The following is a 14,053-nucleotide window of genomic DNA, read 5'->3' as shown; positions in this document are numbered from 1 at the left end:
AGCTTCACTGGTGCTCCAGCCCTGCCCTCACCCTCCAGCCTCTCCTGTTGGCCCTGGAAGCTCCTGTCATTCCTGGAAAAGTGCTTTCGGCTTTCTGGTCCTGGAGCCTCAGCAGATGCTGTTCCATCCACCTGGCGCCCCCTTCCCTGCGCTCACCTCCAGGCTGGCCTGGGTCACCTCCTCCGGGAAGCCCTTGCTGACAACCCTGATTTGATGATAGTGCGGGTCTGAAACTCCCTGCCTTACTGGGGGTCCCCAGGTTTCCAACAGACTTTCCTGGGATACGAGGTTCTCCTGATGCTCACGCCGCCCCTTTATTCTCCTCCCCCAACCGTGGCAGAAGACTGCTCAGCTGGGGACAGTCACCTCTAAGCTCATTTCTAGTCAACAGAAGAGACAAGAGACAAGCCTCTCTCGACGCATGAGGAATAGGCCTGGGATGGGCTCAGGAGGCCTCCAGGCATGAGGGGGACCACAGCAGTGGAGGGGGGCCTAGTGTGAGCCTTGACCCTCTGAGGGGAGCAGAGCAACTGGAACCCAGGGGCCCAGGGCAAAGCCGGCACAGGGTCATTAGAAGAAACACCTGTCTAATGGGGAGAAGGGAGCGCTCCATCCCCAGAGGCATACAAGCACCCACACCGGGTGATGGAAAAGGGATTGGAACTTTGCACAGCGGGTTGATTTGCCCTTTTAAGGGGTACCCTTTTAGCCCTCAAGATTTAGGCACAGCCTGAGGGCAAGGCCTGAAAGGGGCTGTCCCACCCACACAGGCCAAGCCCCTTCTCAGGGCCAATCATTAATTGGCACTGCTTGAGTGGCTGTTCCCACAAGTGTCCCAGCAGCCTGCCAACCGATGGCCCAGCTCCCAGCCCATGCCAGGGCACCCAGCTGGCCTCGGACATGGCTAGTCTCCCTGGTGGGCCTCTCTTCCTGCTCATGACTCCCCGCAGCTGAGCCCTGGAAGGGGAACAGGGCCTGGCGTGCTTGGGGAGGAGAGAGGAGCCAGATATGCCTGAAGCTCTGGTTTTCAGAAGGGATGTGGGGAACCAGGGTGAATATGAGAGGCAGCTACTCAGATTCCAGGCTAAGAAGTTCACTTTATCCTGAGGCCATAGGGAGCTACTGCAGGTTTTGGAGGAAGGGCTTCTGTTTAACTCAACAACTAGGGAGGGCTGGTGTGGGCAGGAGGCAGTGACAGCTGCCAGAGGAGGGCCAGAAAAGCAGACCGTGCTGTGGCCATGGGGCAGAGCCCTGAGGTGTGGGGGGAAATGATACCAGCTTTCTGCTGAGACAAATGGCCTGGGGGAAGCTGGGGACAGGAGATTTAAGTAACAGGGTGCTGAGTGTGTGGGGCCAGATGTTCGCATGGGTCGCGGGGAACGGAAGCCGTGGGCAGGAGTGAGCCTGCAGTTGACAGGGCAGAGCAGGGCAAGGGGGCCAAGGGGCACCTGGAAGAGCCGGCACTTCCCAGCTGGGACTGGGCAGAGAAGTCCAGGCTACAAGCCAGGGCCCAGAAGCCAGGGAAGAAGGGGGAACAGTTGATACCAGGAAGGCCACGAGAGGTCCAGACCGAGAGCAGTGGGGGCCCCCGATCAAGGGTGTGAAATGAGGATGGTGGGTGTGGACAGCTCTGCCAAAAAGTTTGCTTCTGAAACACTTGGGAAAGCAAGGGGGGTGTGTTAGGTGAGTTCCCCAGCAGAAGAGACTGGGACGGGATGCAGCACTTCCAGGATCGAGGAACAGGACAGCACACACAGCCGCATGGCCACACAGCCTGATTCCCAGGCGAGCTCAGGGATCCCACAGAGATGCCCAGGGTGGCCCACATGTCCCTCACCCCATGTCTCACGGTCCCAAATAAAGTTCAAGCTCCCAGCCCTCTGTCGAGCAGCAGGACAATTTCCACGTCTGCCCCTCTCCTGGCGCGGTGAGGCAGCGAGGATTAGCAGGAGCGGTGAGGGACACCTGATCCACGCTCAGCTCCACCACAACTCCCCGGGGGCTCGGCCGGGAGGCAGGGGCACCCACAGCTGCCTCCGAGCCCGCCAGCTCAGCGCTGAGGGGCCAGGCAGGCAGATGGGCCCTAGCATGAGTGAGTACTCGTGCCGACACCCTCCCCACCGGGGTGGATGGGCAGCCCTGCCTGCCACAGCTGGCACCTGGAAGGAGGGAACTGCACTTGGGTGGTGGGGCCCCAGGGAGCGGGCGGTGCCACCCTCCTCTCTGTGCCAGGCGCCACCCACAGGCTGCTCACCACAAAGGGGCCCCCAGGGGCTTTTCCCCTGCGCCACCCCCAGCCCCACACCAGCGTTCCAAGCCCTGCAGAACCTAGCTCTGGCCTGTGTCCCGGCAGCTGCGGCTCTGCTCAGCTCCAGCATCAGAAGGACATGTTATGCCCATGGGCTGGGCATCCCTGCAAGCCTGGCACTGTGCCCGAGTTATCCCCCCTCCTCTGCCTCTCGCCACAGCCTGGAGGGCAGGGCACATCACTAGCCCCACTCTCATGCACAGAACAGCAATTTATTGAGCACCTGGGAGAGCCACGGGGACCCACACAAGGGCCTACTGGCTTGGAGCTCACGTCACCCGTGGGGAAGTTGAGGCCCTGAGCAGCCCCGAGTGACGTGCTCAAGGTCACACAGCTGGATTCAAACCCAGGTCAGGCTCCAAAGATCCCTTTTCCTTTTTTTTTCTGAGACAGAGTCTTGTTCTTTCACCCAGACTGGAGTGCAGTGGTGCGATCTCGGCTCACTGCCACCTCCCTCCGCCTCCCGGGTTCAAGCAATTCTCCTGCCTCAGCCTCCCAAGTAGCTGGGATTACAGGCATATGCCACCATGTCTGGCTAATTTTTGTATTTTTAGTAGAGATGGGGTTTCACCACGTTGGCCAGGATGGTCTCAATCTCTTGACCTCAGGTGATCCACCCACTTCGGCCTCCCAAAGTGCTGGGATTACAGGCATGAGCCACCAGGTCCAGTCCAAAAGTCACTTTTTAAAGCCTCTCTCTGGGCCTCAGTCTCCTTATCTGTAAAATGGGTATGATGAAGCCTTATCCCCAAGGCTGTGAGGAAAGGGAGGGGTTGTGGCCTCAGGGGCTGTGCATAGTCAGCAGGGTTCTTGCCAGCCCACCTGGCAGGTTTCAGTGATCTCTTGGTGTCCATCAAACCAGAGGCCCACGCACTCTGCACATCCGCCCACCCGCCCTGCCCTCCGGCCATCGGATTCTCCGTGCTCCATGTGTCATGCTGGAGCATCATCCTGCACAGTTCACTTGGCTCCCTCTACCTGGAAGCCCCTCCACTCTCAGAATCCACGGCATTCACACAGCACTTCCTGTGCCCCAGCTACCCCCTGCAGTAAGCATTACTATTCACTACTCTCCAGATAAGAGGAATGGAGGTGCTGCCAGAAGAGGCAATGTGCTTCCCTCTACACAGCTGCTAGGCAGCATCACAGTGCGTCCCAACCACTGCACAGCACCGCCAGCACCGCCACGCCGCCAGCCTATGGGCCCACGGCCACGTCACGACAGTGTCCTCCAGCCCTGAGCAAGGACCCTCATCTGCACACAGCCTGGCTCCCATCGAGGCCTCAGACGCGGCAGCGCCCCCTAGGGCCAGGCCAGGCACGCGGAAGGGCTCACAGGAAGGTAAAGAAATCGACCCCCCGGGAGGCGTGTGCGGAACAGTGGCCTGGGCTGGCCTTCAGTGGGTGGCCTGGCCCACTGCCGCGGCCGCGATGGCTGGGCCCCTTGAGCCCAGAGGCGCCCTTACCTACTCGGAGCTCTTGCCCAAAGACAGTCTTCTCGCCGAGGGCAGAGCAGTTCCAGCGTCCAAAGCGGAACTGGTACTGGCACTCGTTGATGCCCATCTGCGCCCCCTCCCCGATCACAATGATGGCATCGGGCCGGCTCTGGCAGATGGCACGCTGCCGCGGGGCTAGGCCAGGAATCTTGTTGCAGATGATGTTGGCTCCCAGGGCCACCACTGATGACAGTGCTCTGCAGAGGGGAGGAGACAGAGGCTGTGAGACAGCGGCGGCCAGCGCCCCTCCTCACCCCCACCACCTTTCCCCCACTCGGCCTCTCAGTCGCAAGCCCTGCACTAGCTCCGCCCACCAGGGCACAAGCAGATCCCTGCCATCAGAGGGGCCATTTCCCATCAACTCACACGCATGACCCCAGGTGACCACACGTGTCACCCCAACTCACACGCGCAACCCCAGCCACATACACCCAGGCCTCTGAGCCTCAGAATACAAGAATCACGTAACCGCAAGTCCTACAGCTCTCCAGGCCGCTGAATCAGATACACAGCCCCTTCAGATTAGACAGGATCATGCTTGGGATGTGGCAGCCGCCAACTCGGGACTGTCTGCAGCTGTCTCCAAGCGGCAGACCCCAACTCCCCGACCAACGGGGCTTCCCCCTCATTTATAAATTCCCTGATGGCCCCTCCGTGGCACCTGGGCCAGGTGGGCTGCTGAGCAGAACAGCAGCCAAGCCCACCCAGTACTGACTCCAGCTCTGACCTGTGTGTACCTTTGAGAAGGCACTCCCTGTCTGAGCCTCAGTTTCCACACCCATGAAATGGGGGTATAAACCACCCATCCCCAGGCTCAGACGACCACAGGGAGAAAGGCTGCACCGGGAATGGCAGCTGTGGCTGTTTTCTCTCCTGTTGGGGTGACTGGGTGCATGCAGAGGAAGAAATTAGGCCTGCAGCAAATTGAGCACTTACTGTGTACTGGGCTCAGCAGGGGCCTTATTGCAATATTGCAGCTTCGCAGTGGTCCCCCAGGGGTCCTTTGTCACTAATCTCCTAGCAACTCTCAGGACCTGAAGCCCTAGACAGGAATCTGCAGGTCCCACTCACTCTACTTCAAGTGTTATAAGAGGGATTGTCGTTGTTTGTTTGTTTGTTTTGAGACAGAGTTTCAGAATCTTACTCTGTTGCCCAGGCTGGAATGCAGTGGTATGATCTCAGCTCACTGCAACCTCCACATTCCGCATTCAAGCCATCCTTTTGCCTTAGCCTCCCGAGTAGCTGTACTACAGGTGCCCACCACCACACCAGGCTAATTTTTGTATTTTTCGTAGAGACGGGATGTCACCGTGTTGGCCAGGCTGGTCTCGAACTCCTGACCTCAGGTGATCCACCTGCCTCGGGCTCCCAAAGTGCTGGGATTACAGGTGTGAGCCACTGCACCTGGCCTTGTGTGTTTTTTTAATGAGGTGAAATTCCCATAATATAAAATGAACCACTTTGAAGTGTACAGTTCTGTGGCATCTAATACATTCAATGTTGTGCAATCTCCAGCACCATCAGGTTCCCAGATATTTCCACCACCCCAAAAGGAAACCACACCCATCAGTCACTCCCCGTCCTCCCCTCCCCGACCCCGGCAACCACCAGTCTGCTTTCTGTTCCCATGGATCTGCCCATTCTGAACGTTTCCTACGGATGGAATCATTCATCACGTGACCTTTGGTGTCTGACTTCTTTCACTTAGCATCATGTTTTCAAGGGTCATTTGCGTGGTCACAGGTCAGTGCTTCATACCTTTGTAAGGCTGATGACATTCCATTGTGTGGATAGACCACATTTTGTGTATCTGTTCATGGCTGGTGGACATTTGGGCTGTTTCCATCTTTGGACTACTGTGAGTAATGCCGCCATGAACGTGCGGGTAAGGTTTGTGTTTGAGCCTCTGTTTTCAGTCTCTGGGGCACGGACCTAGGAGTTGCTGGGTCAGGTGGTCCCTTCGCTTTCTGAGGACTTGCCGGACCGCCTTCCACAGCGGCTGCCCCAGTCATCTGGCTTGAAGCACCCATGGAAGGGGCAGTAAGCTGGAAGGAGTGGGGCGGCTGGATTCAGGCCGACCTTCAGGCAACAGCGGGTTTCAGCACAGTGCTTGGCTTCAAAACAACAGATCGGGCCTGTTTAATGAGGGGGAAAGATGTGGGAGTTGGGGGGACCGCCAGGGGCCCCCGAAGCTGATGCCCATGGCCCTGGGCTCCTAGTGTGCTGGGGACCCTTCTACCTACTGCCCGCCCGCCCTTTTCTTGAGGGAAACAAGTCAGTGATTTTCCAGGGCAGCCGAGCACCCACAGCCAGCTGGAAAGTCCCCGTGTGGCCTGAGCCCACAGCACGTGCTGCAGCCGGGCCGCCAGGGCGACACTCAATCCCCGAGGCCCGCCCGGCCCGCCCACTAATCTGGCCAAGACCTTCCTGGGTCTCCCACGGGCACAATGGGCAGAAAAGCCCCAGGCTGGCATGGAGGAAGAGCATCTGGATGGGTGGGGCTGGGAGCGGGCTGGAATCCGGGGAATTCAGCCCAAAGTAATTGTAGATCCTCGGAAAACCGAGCTGGGGAAATGAGATGGATGGGAACCCTGCCGGGCACCCTGCTTGCCGGGGGACAGAGCCCGCCTCAGTCCTGGCCTGAGGGACACTCTCCAGTCCCAAATTCTCCCCGCAGCCTCAGGGCTGAGAAACCCCCATTATCTGCAGTAGATGCCCTTGCTGGGGGGACCCTGATAGGACTTAGTGTGCACCCTGGGGCAGCAATGGATCATTGCGATGGCCAAAGCCCTGGCCTCCCACCTCCAGGCAGCTGTCCACCACCGGCCCTGCCAGCACCCAGATCTGACCATGTCAATCCTCTGCTCAAAGCCCGTCCCTAGGTCTCCGTTGCCCAGGGGACTATCCAAGCCTCTGTGCCTAGAACTAGAGGCCTCTTGGGGTCTGGCCTCGGGTGACCCCGCCTCCCAGCTGTGTCTTCTGGTCCCTCCCCTGGGTGCTGCTCCTTCTCTGTTTTTCCTGTCTGACATATTCCATTTCCCTTTCAGGGCCCAAGTGAAAGCCCCACTGTGCTCAAGCTCCTTATTCCCTGGCACTGAGGGGGAGCACAGTGGGCGCTGGTTTTGTAGGTGTAGAGCCCATTCTCCAGTCTCACAGTCACTGTGTCCATGCCCGGCTTCCCCACCAGACGGTGGGCCCCTCCGGGACAGTGTCAAGTCTGCTCAGTCAGGTCTCGGGGCTGCCAGGTGTAGCCATCTCGAGTGTTTGTGATATAGATAAATGAATACATGAACAAGTCAATACTTAAGAACCACATCTGAAAGAACTCCTACAACTCAACAACAAAAAGACAAATAACCCAGTGTGACAGTGAGCAAAGCACTTGTAGACATTTCTCCAAAGAAGATATACACATGGCCAACAAGCTGGAGAAGATGCTCAGCCTCGGTAATCACTGGGGAAGTGCAAACCAAAACCAAAATGAGATGCCACCTCACACCCACTAGGATGACTATGATAAGAAAGAAAGAAAGAAAGAAAGAAAGAAAGAAAGAAAGAAAGAAAGAAAGAAAGAAAGAAAGAAAGAAACAAGCGTTGCCAAGGATGTGGAGAAATTGAAACCCTCATACATTGGCGATAGGAGCATGCAATGGTATCGCCACTGTAGAGAATGGTTTGGCAGTTCCTCAATAAGTTCAACCTGGAGTTACCCAGTGATTCCACCCCTTGGTATATATTCAAATGAACTGAAGACAGGTGTTTAGACTAAAGCTTGTACACAAATTATCACAGTAGCACTACTCACAATAGCCAAACAGTGGAAACAAATTCAAATGCCTGTCAACAGCTGAGTGGATAAATCAAATGGGATCTATCTATACAGTGGAACATTATGTGGCCATAAAAACAAGCGAAGCACTGGGTTATGCCACAGTGTGGAGGAACCTCAACAATACAATGCTACATAAAGGAAGCTAGACTCCAAAACCACATATTGTGTGGTTCCAGGGATATGAAATGTCCAGAATAGGCAAATCCATTGAGACAGAAAGTAGAAAGGTGATTGCCAGGGCTGGGTAGAGAAACGGGGAATGGGGAGTGGCTGCCTAAGGGGTATGGAATTTCCATCTGGGGTGATGGAAAGTTCTGGAACTGGGGGTAGTGATTGCACCACATTGTGAATGGACTAAATGCCACTGAATTGTTCATTTAAAAATGGTTAAAGTGGTAAATTTTATTTTACGTATTTTAACCACGATTTAAAAAACTCTATCTTTACACAGGACTTCTGCACCCCAGTGAAGATTAGGTCCCAATTGAAGGGGAAGTGAGAGGCCCACCCAGCCGACGCCCTGCTTGCTGCCTTGCACACTTACCCGGGGTGTGTGGGGCTGATGGAGCAGGGGGACTAGAGCCCCCAGTAGCCCCCTGTGTGCCCGTGCACAGGTGAAAGGGGAAGTAAAGGCATCGGGGAATAGAATACAGGCTCCTGCACTGTATTTTGTGCCAGGAGTATAAATAATTAGATGTGGTTGATAATTCAGAAATAATTTCAAAATTGTCCCCCTTACTAAGTGGGGGTGTCTGTGTTTCCACTAACAATACCAGGTGCTCCCATTCTGAGGGTCGACTCTGGGCCGTTGGGACCTCCGACCTCACCGGTGTATCACTTAATCCTCACCTTGCTAGGTGAGTGGTGCCATCCTCATTTTGCAGGTGTGCAGACTGGAGCTCAGAGAGGCTAGGGGACCTGCCTGGGGCTGCACAGCCAGGCTTGGAGCCCAGTCTCTGAGTCCAGAACTCAGGTAGAAGAAGGAGTGCCATGTAGTAAGTGTGGGACATACGCTGGAATGTGGCCTGGAGCAGGCACTGGGTCGGCTTTTCACTCTCAAAACAGCTTGAGTTCTTCCTTTGCTTAAAATCCTTCAGGCCGTACAGCAATTCACTCCAGGTGCACAGGCGGCTCCCATGCAGCTGCCATCCCTGCCCTCCCACTGCTGCCCCAGGCACTGTCCAGTCTGACCCCTGCCCTCCCGGAGCTGGCCTGGCCCTGCCACACCCCAGACCTGGCCCATGCCATTCCTTCCACCTGGAGGGGAGGGGTTGGGGAGAGGGGTGACTGGGACTGGCCCTCCTTAGAGAATGGTTGGCGTGGGAAGTGGGGGAAAAATATCTACCAACTAAATAGCCAGCGATTTAGAGGAGGCCAGAGAGCCACGCGGGTAGCGTGCTCTCCCCAGGGCCACTGGGGAGCGTGGGGGCACTGGGAAGCACAGGATCACTGAGGAGCATGGGGGCACTGGGGAGCCTGGGGCCACTGGGGAGCGTGGGGGCACTGGGGAGCGTGGGGGCACTGGGGAGCGTGGGGGCACTGGGGAGCGTGGGGGCACTGGGAAGCACAGGATCACTGAGGAGCATGGGGGCACTGGGGAGCCTGGGGCCACTGGGGAGCATGGGGTCACTGGGGAGCGTGGGGGCACTGGGGAGCACAGGATCACTGCGGGGTATGGGGCCACTGGGAATCGTGGGCTGGCCATGGGTACCCTCAGCAAACCCTGTGGAGCAGACCCAGCTTCGCTCCAAGTGTGAAAACTCTCAGGGGTGGCTCCCTCGTCCTCGGCTGCTCTCCTGGGTGCCCAGGGAAGGTTGGCCAGGGAAGCTCTGAGCGGCTGTGAGTGCAGAGATGCTGGGAGCGGGGGCGTTCATGTTTCAGTCGCTGACCTTTTCCATGGAAAAATTCTGCCCCCGGCTCATCCCCCTGCACTGAATGGGGCCTCGGGACACAGGCGAGATGCCAGGTGGGATGGGCAGGTTGCAAGTTGGGAAAGTTTCCTTACCCCAGCCTGGGCCAGCCCGCTGCAGGGAAGGCGCTTATGGGAGAAGAGTTTAGCCCTGCAGACGAGAAGCCTCCTCCTCATTCCCCAGGGACTGTGGACAAGGCCCTGCAGTCTCAGGCCAGGGGCCAGCAGAGGCTCAGGAGCTTCCTGAGATGCATCCCGGTGCAGGTTTTGAGCCAGCCCCATGTACAAGGAGGGGCTGCCGCCGGGTAGCGGGACGACCTTGCTCTTTGGCAGAGTCTCCCCAAGGGAGTGGGGCTGCCTTCAGGAGGAGGTGGCTGCAGTGGGGGTGAGGGGAAGGTAAGGACACTCCAGCCCCTTCAACCACTGCCAGGTGACAGATGAGAGCAGAATTGGACAGAAGACGGGTCCTTGGCGGCAGTGTTAGCCAGGTGCCAGGCCAGCCCCACAACCCTGGGGCGCCTGAGTCTGCAAATTCCTAGCTGTGAGACTCAGGCAAGTTTCTTAACTGTGCCTCCGTTTTCTCTTCTGTAAAATGGGAGTGATAACAGCCCATATCCATCTCAGGGCCGCTGGGAGGGCCCATCCTGTGACGTCCACAGCACGGGCCGCTGGTCTGCAGTGAGAGCCCTCATCATTAACCCTTGAAGCTTGAGACTGCAAAGTTCATTACTGACTCATTCACTGGACGCACAATGTCTGACCCCCAGGATCTAGCCTCCCCCTGGAGATCAGGGACCAGCGTCTATGTGGCCCCAAGCCCGAGACCAGCAACTGTGAAGCCACTGGGTATCCACATCAGCCACTGCACCTACCACCAGTGGGTCCATGCCCAGATCAGCCCTTCCCTGTGGCCCAGCAATCTCTCTCCTGTACCCAAACCTGTGCTTGTGATCACCCAAGGATACGCACATGGGTCTATCGCATAAATGGGGAACAACCCAGGCGTCTGTCAACAGGAGGATGGAGAAATTAAGTGTGGTCCATTCATGCAGCGTGACTACACGGCAAAGAAACTGCCGACCCGCGTCAACACGGATGGGCCTCACAGACATCACGGTGCGTGAAAGAAGCCAGGAAAGAGGGTGTGTGGATTCCACCACTTCTAAGAATCTCCGGCCGGGCGCCATGGCTCACGCCTGTAATCCCAGCACTTTGGGAGGCTGAGGTGGGTGGATCACGAAGGCAGGAGATCGAGACCATCCTGGCCAACATGGTGAAATCCCATCTCTACTAAAAATACAAAAATTAGCTGGGTGTGGTGGCATGAGGCTGTAATCCCAGCTACTCAGGAAGCTGAGGCAGGAGAATCGCTTGAACCAGGGAGTTGGAGGTTGCAGTGAGCCAAGTTCGCACCACTGCACCCCAGCCTGGTGACAGAGTGAGACTCCATCTCAAAAAAAAAATACCCAGAACAAGCCCACCTCATCTTGGAGAGAGAAGTCAGAATAGTTACCCTTGGGTAGGTGGCACCAACTGGGAGTGAGCAGAGGGAGCCTGCAGATATACCAGAATGTTCTTTGTCCCCAGCTGGGTGGTGGTCGCATGAGTGCACGCATATGTAAAAATGCATCAAGGTGTGCACTAGAGATTTCCGCATTTTACGTAAATTATATCTCAGCATAAAAGGAAAGTATTACAGTATGTGACTTTATTGAAATAGGGCAATAACAAAGCAGGAATGGAAACTCCAGGCTTCTTACAATAATTAAAATACAGAAAACAGGCCGGGCACGGTGGTTCACACCTGTAATCCCAGCACTTTGGGAGGCCGAGGCGAGTGGATCACCTAAGGTCAGGAGTTTGAGACTGGCCTGGCCAACATGGTGAAACCCCATCTCTACTAAAAATACAAGGATTAGCCAGGCATGGTGGCACACGCCTGTGATCCCAGCTACTTGGGAGGCTGAAGAAGGAAATTGCTTGAACCAGGAGGCGGAAGTTGCAGTCAACCGAGATCACGTCACTACACTCCAGCCTGCGTGAGGGAGCAAGACTCCATCTCAAAAAAACAAACAAAAAAAAACCCAGAAAACACACTTCAAAATTCAAATGCCAACATCAAAAATCATGCCCGTGTGCTTTGTGTGTGCCTGGCCCGCCTTGCGGGTGCTAGCGTTTCCTGCACACATGCACCATGGGGCCGCTAGGCTGGGCCAGCCACCGACCTAAGGCAGAGCTGGGCTGAGCCAGAATGCCCTGCCAGGGCTCCTCTGCCTCAGCCTGTGCCCATCAGCCAGCCTGTCCCCACCAGGCCCTCAGCCTCTATGGACCCTGAATGCGGGCAACAGCCCACCGCAGCAGCTCCCAGGCAGTGAGAAGGTTAAGTGCAGGAGACCCCAGGGAGTTGTGGGGGCTCATAGCCCTTGGTGGAGTGCCCTCCTGCTCTGCCTATGCCCAGCCTGGCACTCAGGCAGTAGACAGAGCTGCCACATAGCGAACATCCTTCCTCCCAAAGGAGCAGGGCCATCAGCAGTGATGGGGAGGAACAGGGTTGTGGGACGTGGCCCCTCTGGCCAAGACCCTCATTTGGGCGGCGCCATCTCTGCCAAGGCCCAGCCTGGGGGCTCCCTCCTCCAACATTCTTAGGAGCTTTGGGGTAACCTATCATCTCACTCTTGGGTACCCTGAGCCCAGGTGGCAGGGGGTGGGCAGCATCTCACCTGTGCCCGGAATTCGAGCCACGCTGTCCTCTCCCTGACACCCCTGCTGTATTCAGGAGTAACCCCTGCTTCCACGCCTCCCCCAGCAGGTAGGCGTCTAACCTAAATCCCGCGTGCTGTCAGGGTTTTCAGTGGTTGAGGCGGAGTGAACACCCACTGCGTGCCTGACTGGCCTCAGAGTCCCCTCAGGGCTGCTATTTCAAAGTTCGGGGGGCCAAGGGCTAGAATGGTGACAATAATCATGATTACTCTTCCCTCAGAACAGGAATCGGAGGTCCAGAAAGCTTCAGCAGCCTTCCTGGTAGCTGAGGAAGGCTGGGAGCGAGCAGGGCTGGAACCCACCCCTCCCATCCCAGTGCCCTGTCATCAACCCTTCCCCTGGGACATACCCCATCCCTGACCCTCAAAGACAGCGGGGGCAGGATGGGCAGAGTGTGGTCACTTGTCCTCCTGGAGAGCCACCCTCCCATGCAAGTCTCTAGGGGCAGGAGGCTGCATCTGGGGGCAGGCTGTGTGGGGTTGGGCCTTCCCCGAGGAGCTCTGGGAGAAGGAAGCCCCCCTACATGCACCAAGCTGCAAGTATTCTCTCAGGCTCCAGACTGAGTTATGGGCCCTCCCCAAACAGGTCTGAGCCCCCGTAGCTGGGTCCAGGATGGCAGAACCCTGTCTTACTCCCCACGATATGCTGGGCCTGGTGCAAGGCCAGGCATGGCAGAGCCTCAGCTGTCACCGCAGAATGAGTGAATGAATGGTGGGTGACGAGTGGCTGATAGACACTTGCAGGAGACACTCTTCCCCGACAGCAGGCCCTGCCTGTGCAGGCAGGGGCTAGGGCTGCAGGCTGGGTGGGCAGCAAGGCTGCCGTGGGGCGTCCCCTTGTCACTCAGACTGTTACAGGTCAGTTGAAACCAGCTTGTACCCCCACTTCACATAGGGTTGAGAAAATGCCCACAGTCCATGTCAGGGCCCAGCGTTTAAAACTGGGGGATGGGGTGGTGAGGAGTATGGGGGTGAAACCACCCAAAGTACCCCTCAAGAGGGCACAGCTCCCCGCCAGCAACAGGACAAGCTGTGTCTTTCTGGTGATGAGGCCTGGGAGAAATCGGCTATGCTATGACACAGATGTGGGCTCGTGTCCTGAGGAGGCCTGGGAGCCAGGCACCTCCACCTCAGTATCCCATTTCTCCTCCAAATTCCCAAAAACCAACCCCACAAACCACAGCCCAGCTCCATTTTGCCAGTGGGGGGGGGGGGGCGCAAATGGCCCCACAGCAGCCTGGCTGGACCCCTGCTCTCCCACCTCGCTCTGGACTGGACACCAGCTCCCAGCACGGCACCCAAGCAGTCCTAGTGCTGCCCATCCCACCCAGTTTCAGGGTGGAAGCAGCCCCCACCCCGCCGCTGAAAGCATCCCCGGGAAGGACGGGGCAGCGCTCCGTCGGGGAGACACGAGATCTGACTTCTTCCTGGAACCCAGCTGGAGCCCGCCTGGGACTCAGCATCCCAGACCCCCCAGAGCTACAGGAACCAGAAGCGGACGCTGGGGCTGCCTGCCCTCCCCCGCAGATAACATGCACCTCTTTCAAACAGCTCATGGAGGTCAGAAAGCCTTTCCCCAGCACGCCCTGCTCTGCCCCCAGGGCACCCACCATCCTACCCCTGGCATGGGTCCACGCCCCACCTTGACACCAGCAGGATCGTGGCCTTAGGGCCTGCCTGAGCCACCTCCCGGCCCCAGCCCAGGCTGCTCCTCCTTGGCCGCTTTGGCCAGGTGGCCCTAGGCCTGCC

At 57.4% G+C, this 14,053-nt stretch overlaps 1 protein-coding gene across 2 annotated transcripts in view; it reads right to left on the bottom strand.

The window, feature by feature from the left end:
• The window catches only part of WNT7B (Wnt family member 7B), a 56,281-nt gene that overhangs the window by 25,565 nt on the left and 16,663 nt on the right, over nt 1-14,053 (bottom strand). For both annotated transcript variants that reach the window (XM_001110372.5, XM_028827600.2), the window contains exon 2: nt 3,775-4,001. In XM_001110372.5, the coding sequence (XP_001110372.2) occupies nt 3,775-4,001 (227 nt within the window). The remainder of the gene's footprint in view (nt 1-3,774; nt 4,002-14,053) is intronic.

This window comes from Macaca mulatta, chromosome 10 (assembly GCF_049350105.2).
Source record: "Macaca mulatta isolate MMU2019108-1 chromosome 10, T2T-MMU8v2.0, whole genome shotgun sequence".
Taxonomy (NCBI): domain Eukaryota; kingdom Metazoa; phylum Chordata; class Mammalia; order Primates; family Cercopithecidae; genus Macaca; species Macaca mulatta.
The sequence above is the reverse complement of the archived record's forward strand: the minus strand, read 5'-3'. Positions and strand labels throughout refer to the sequence as shown.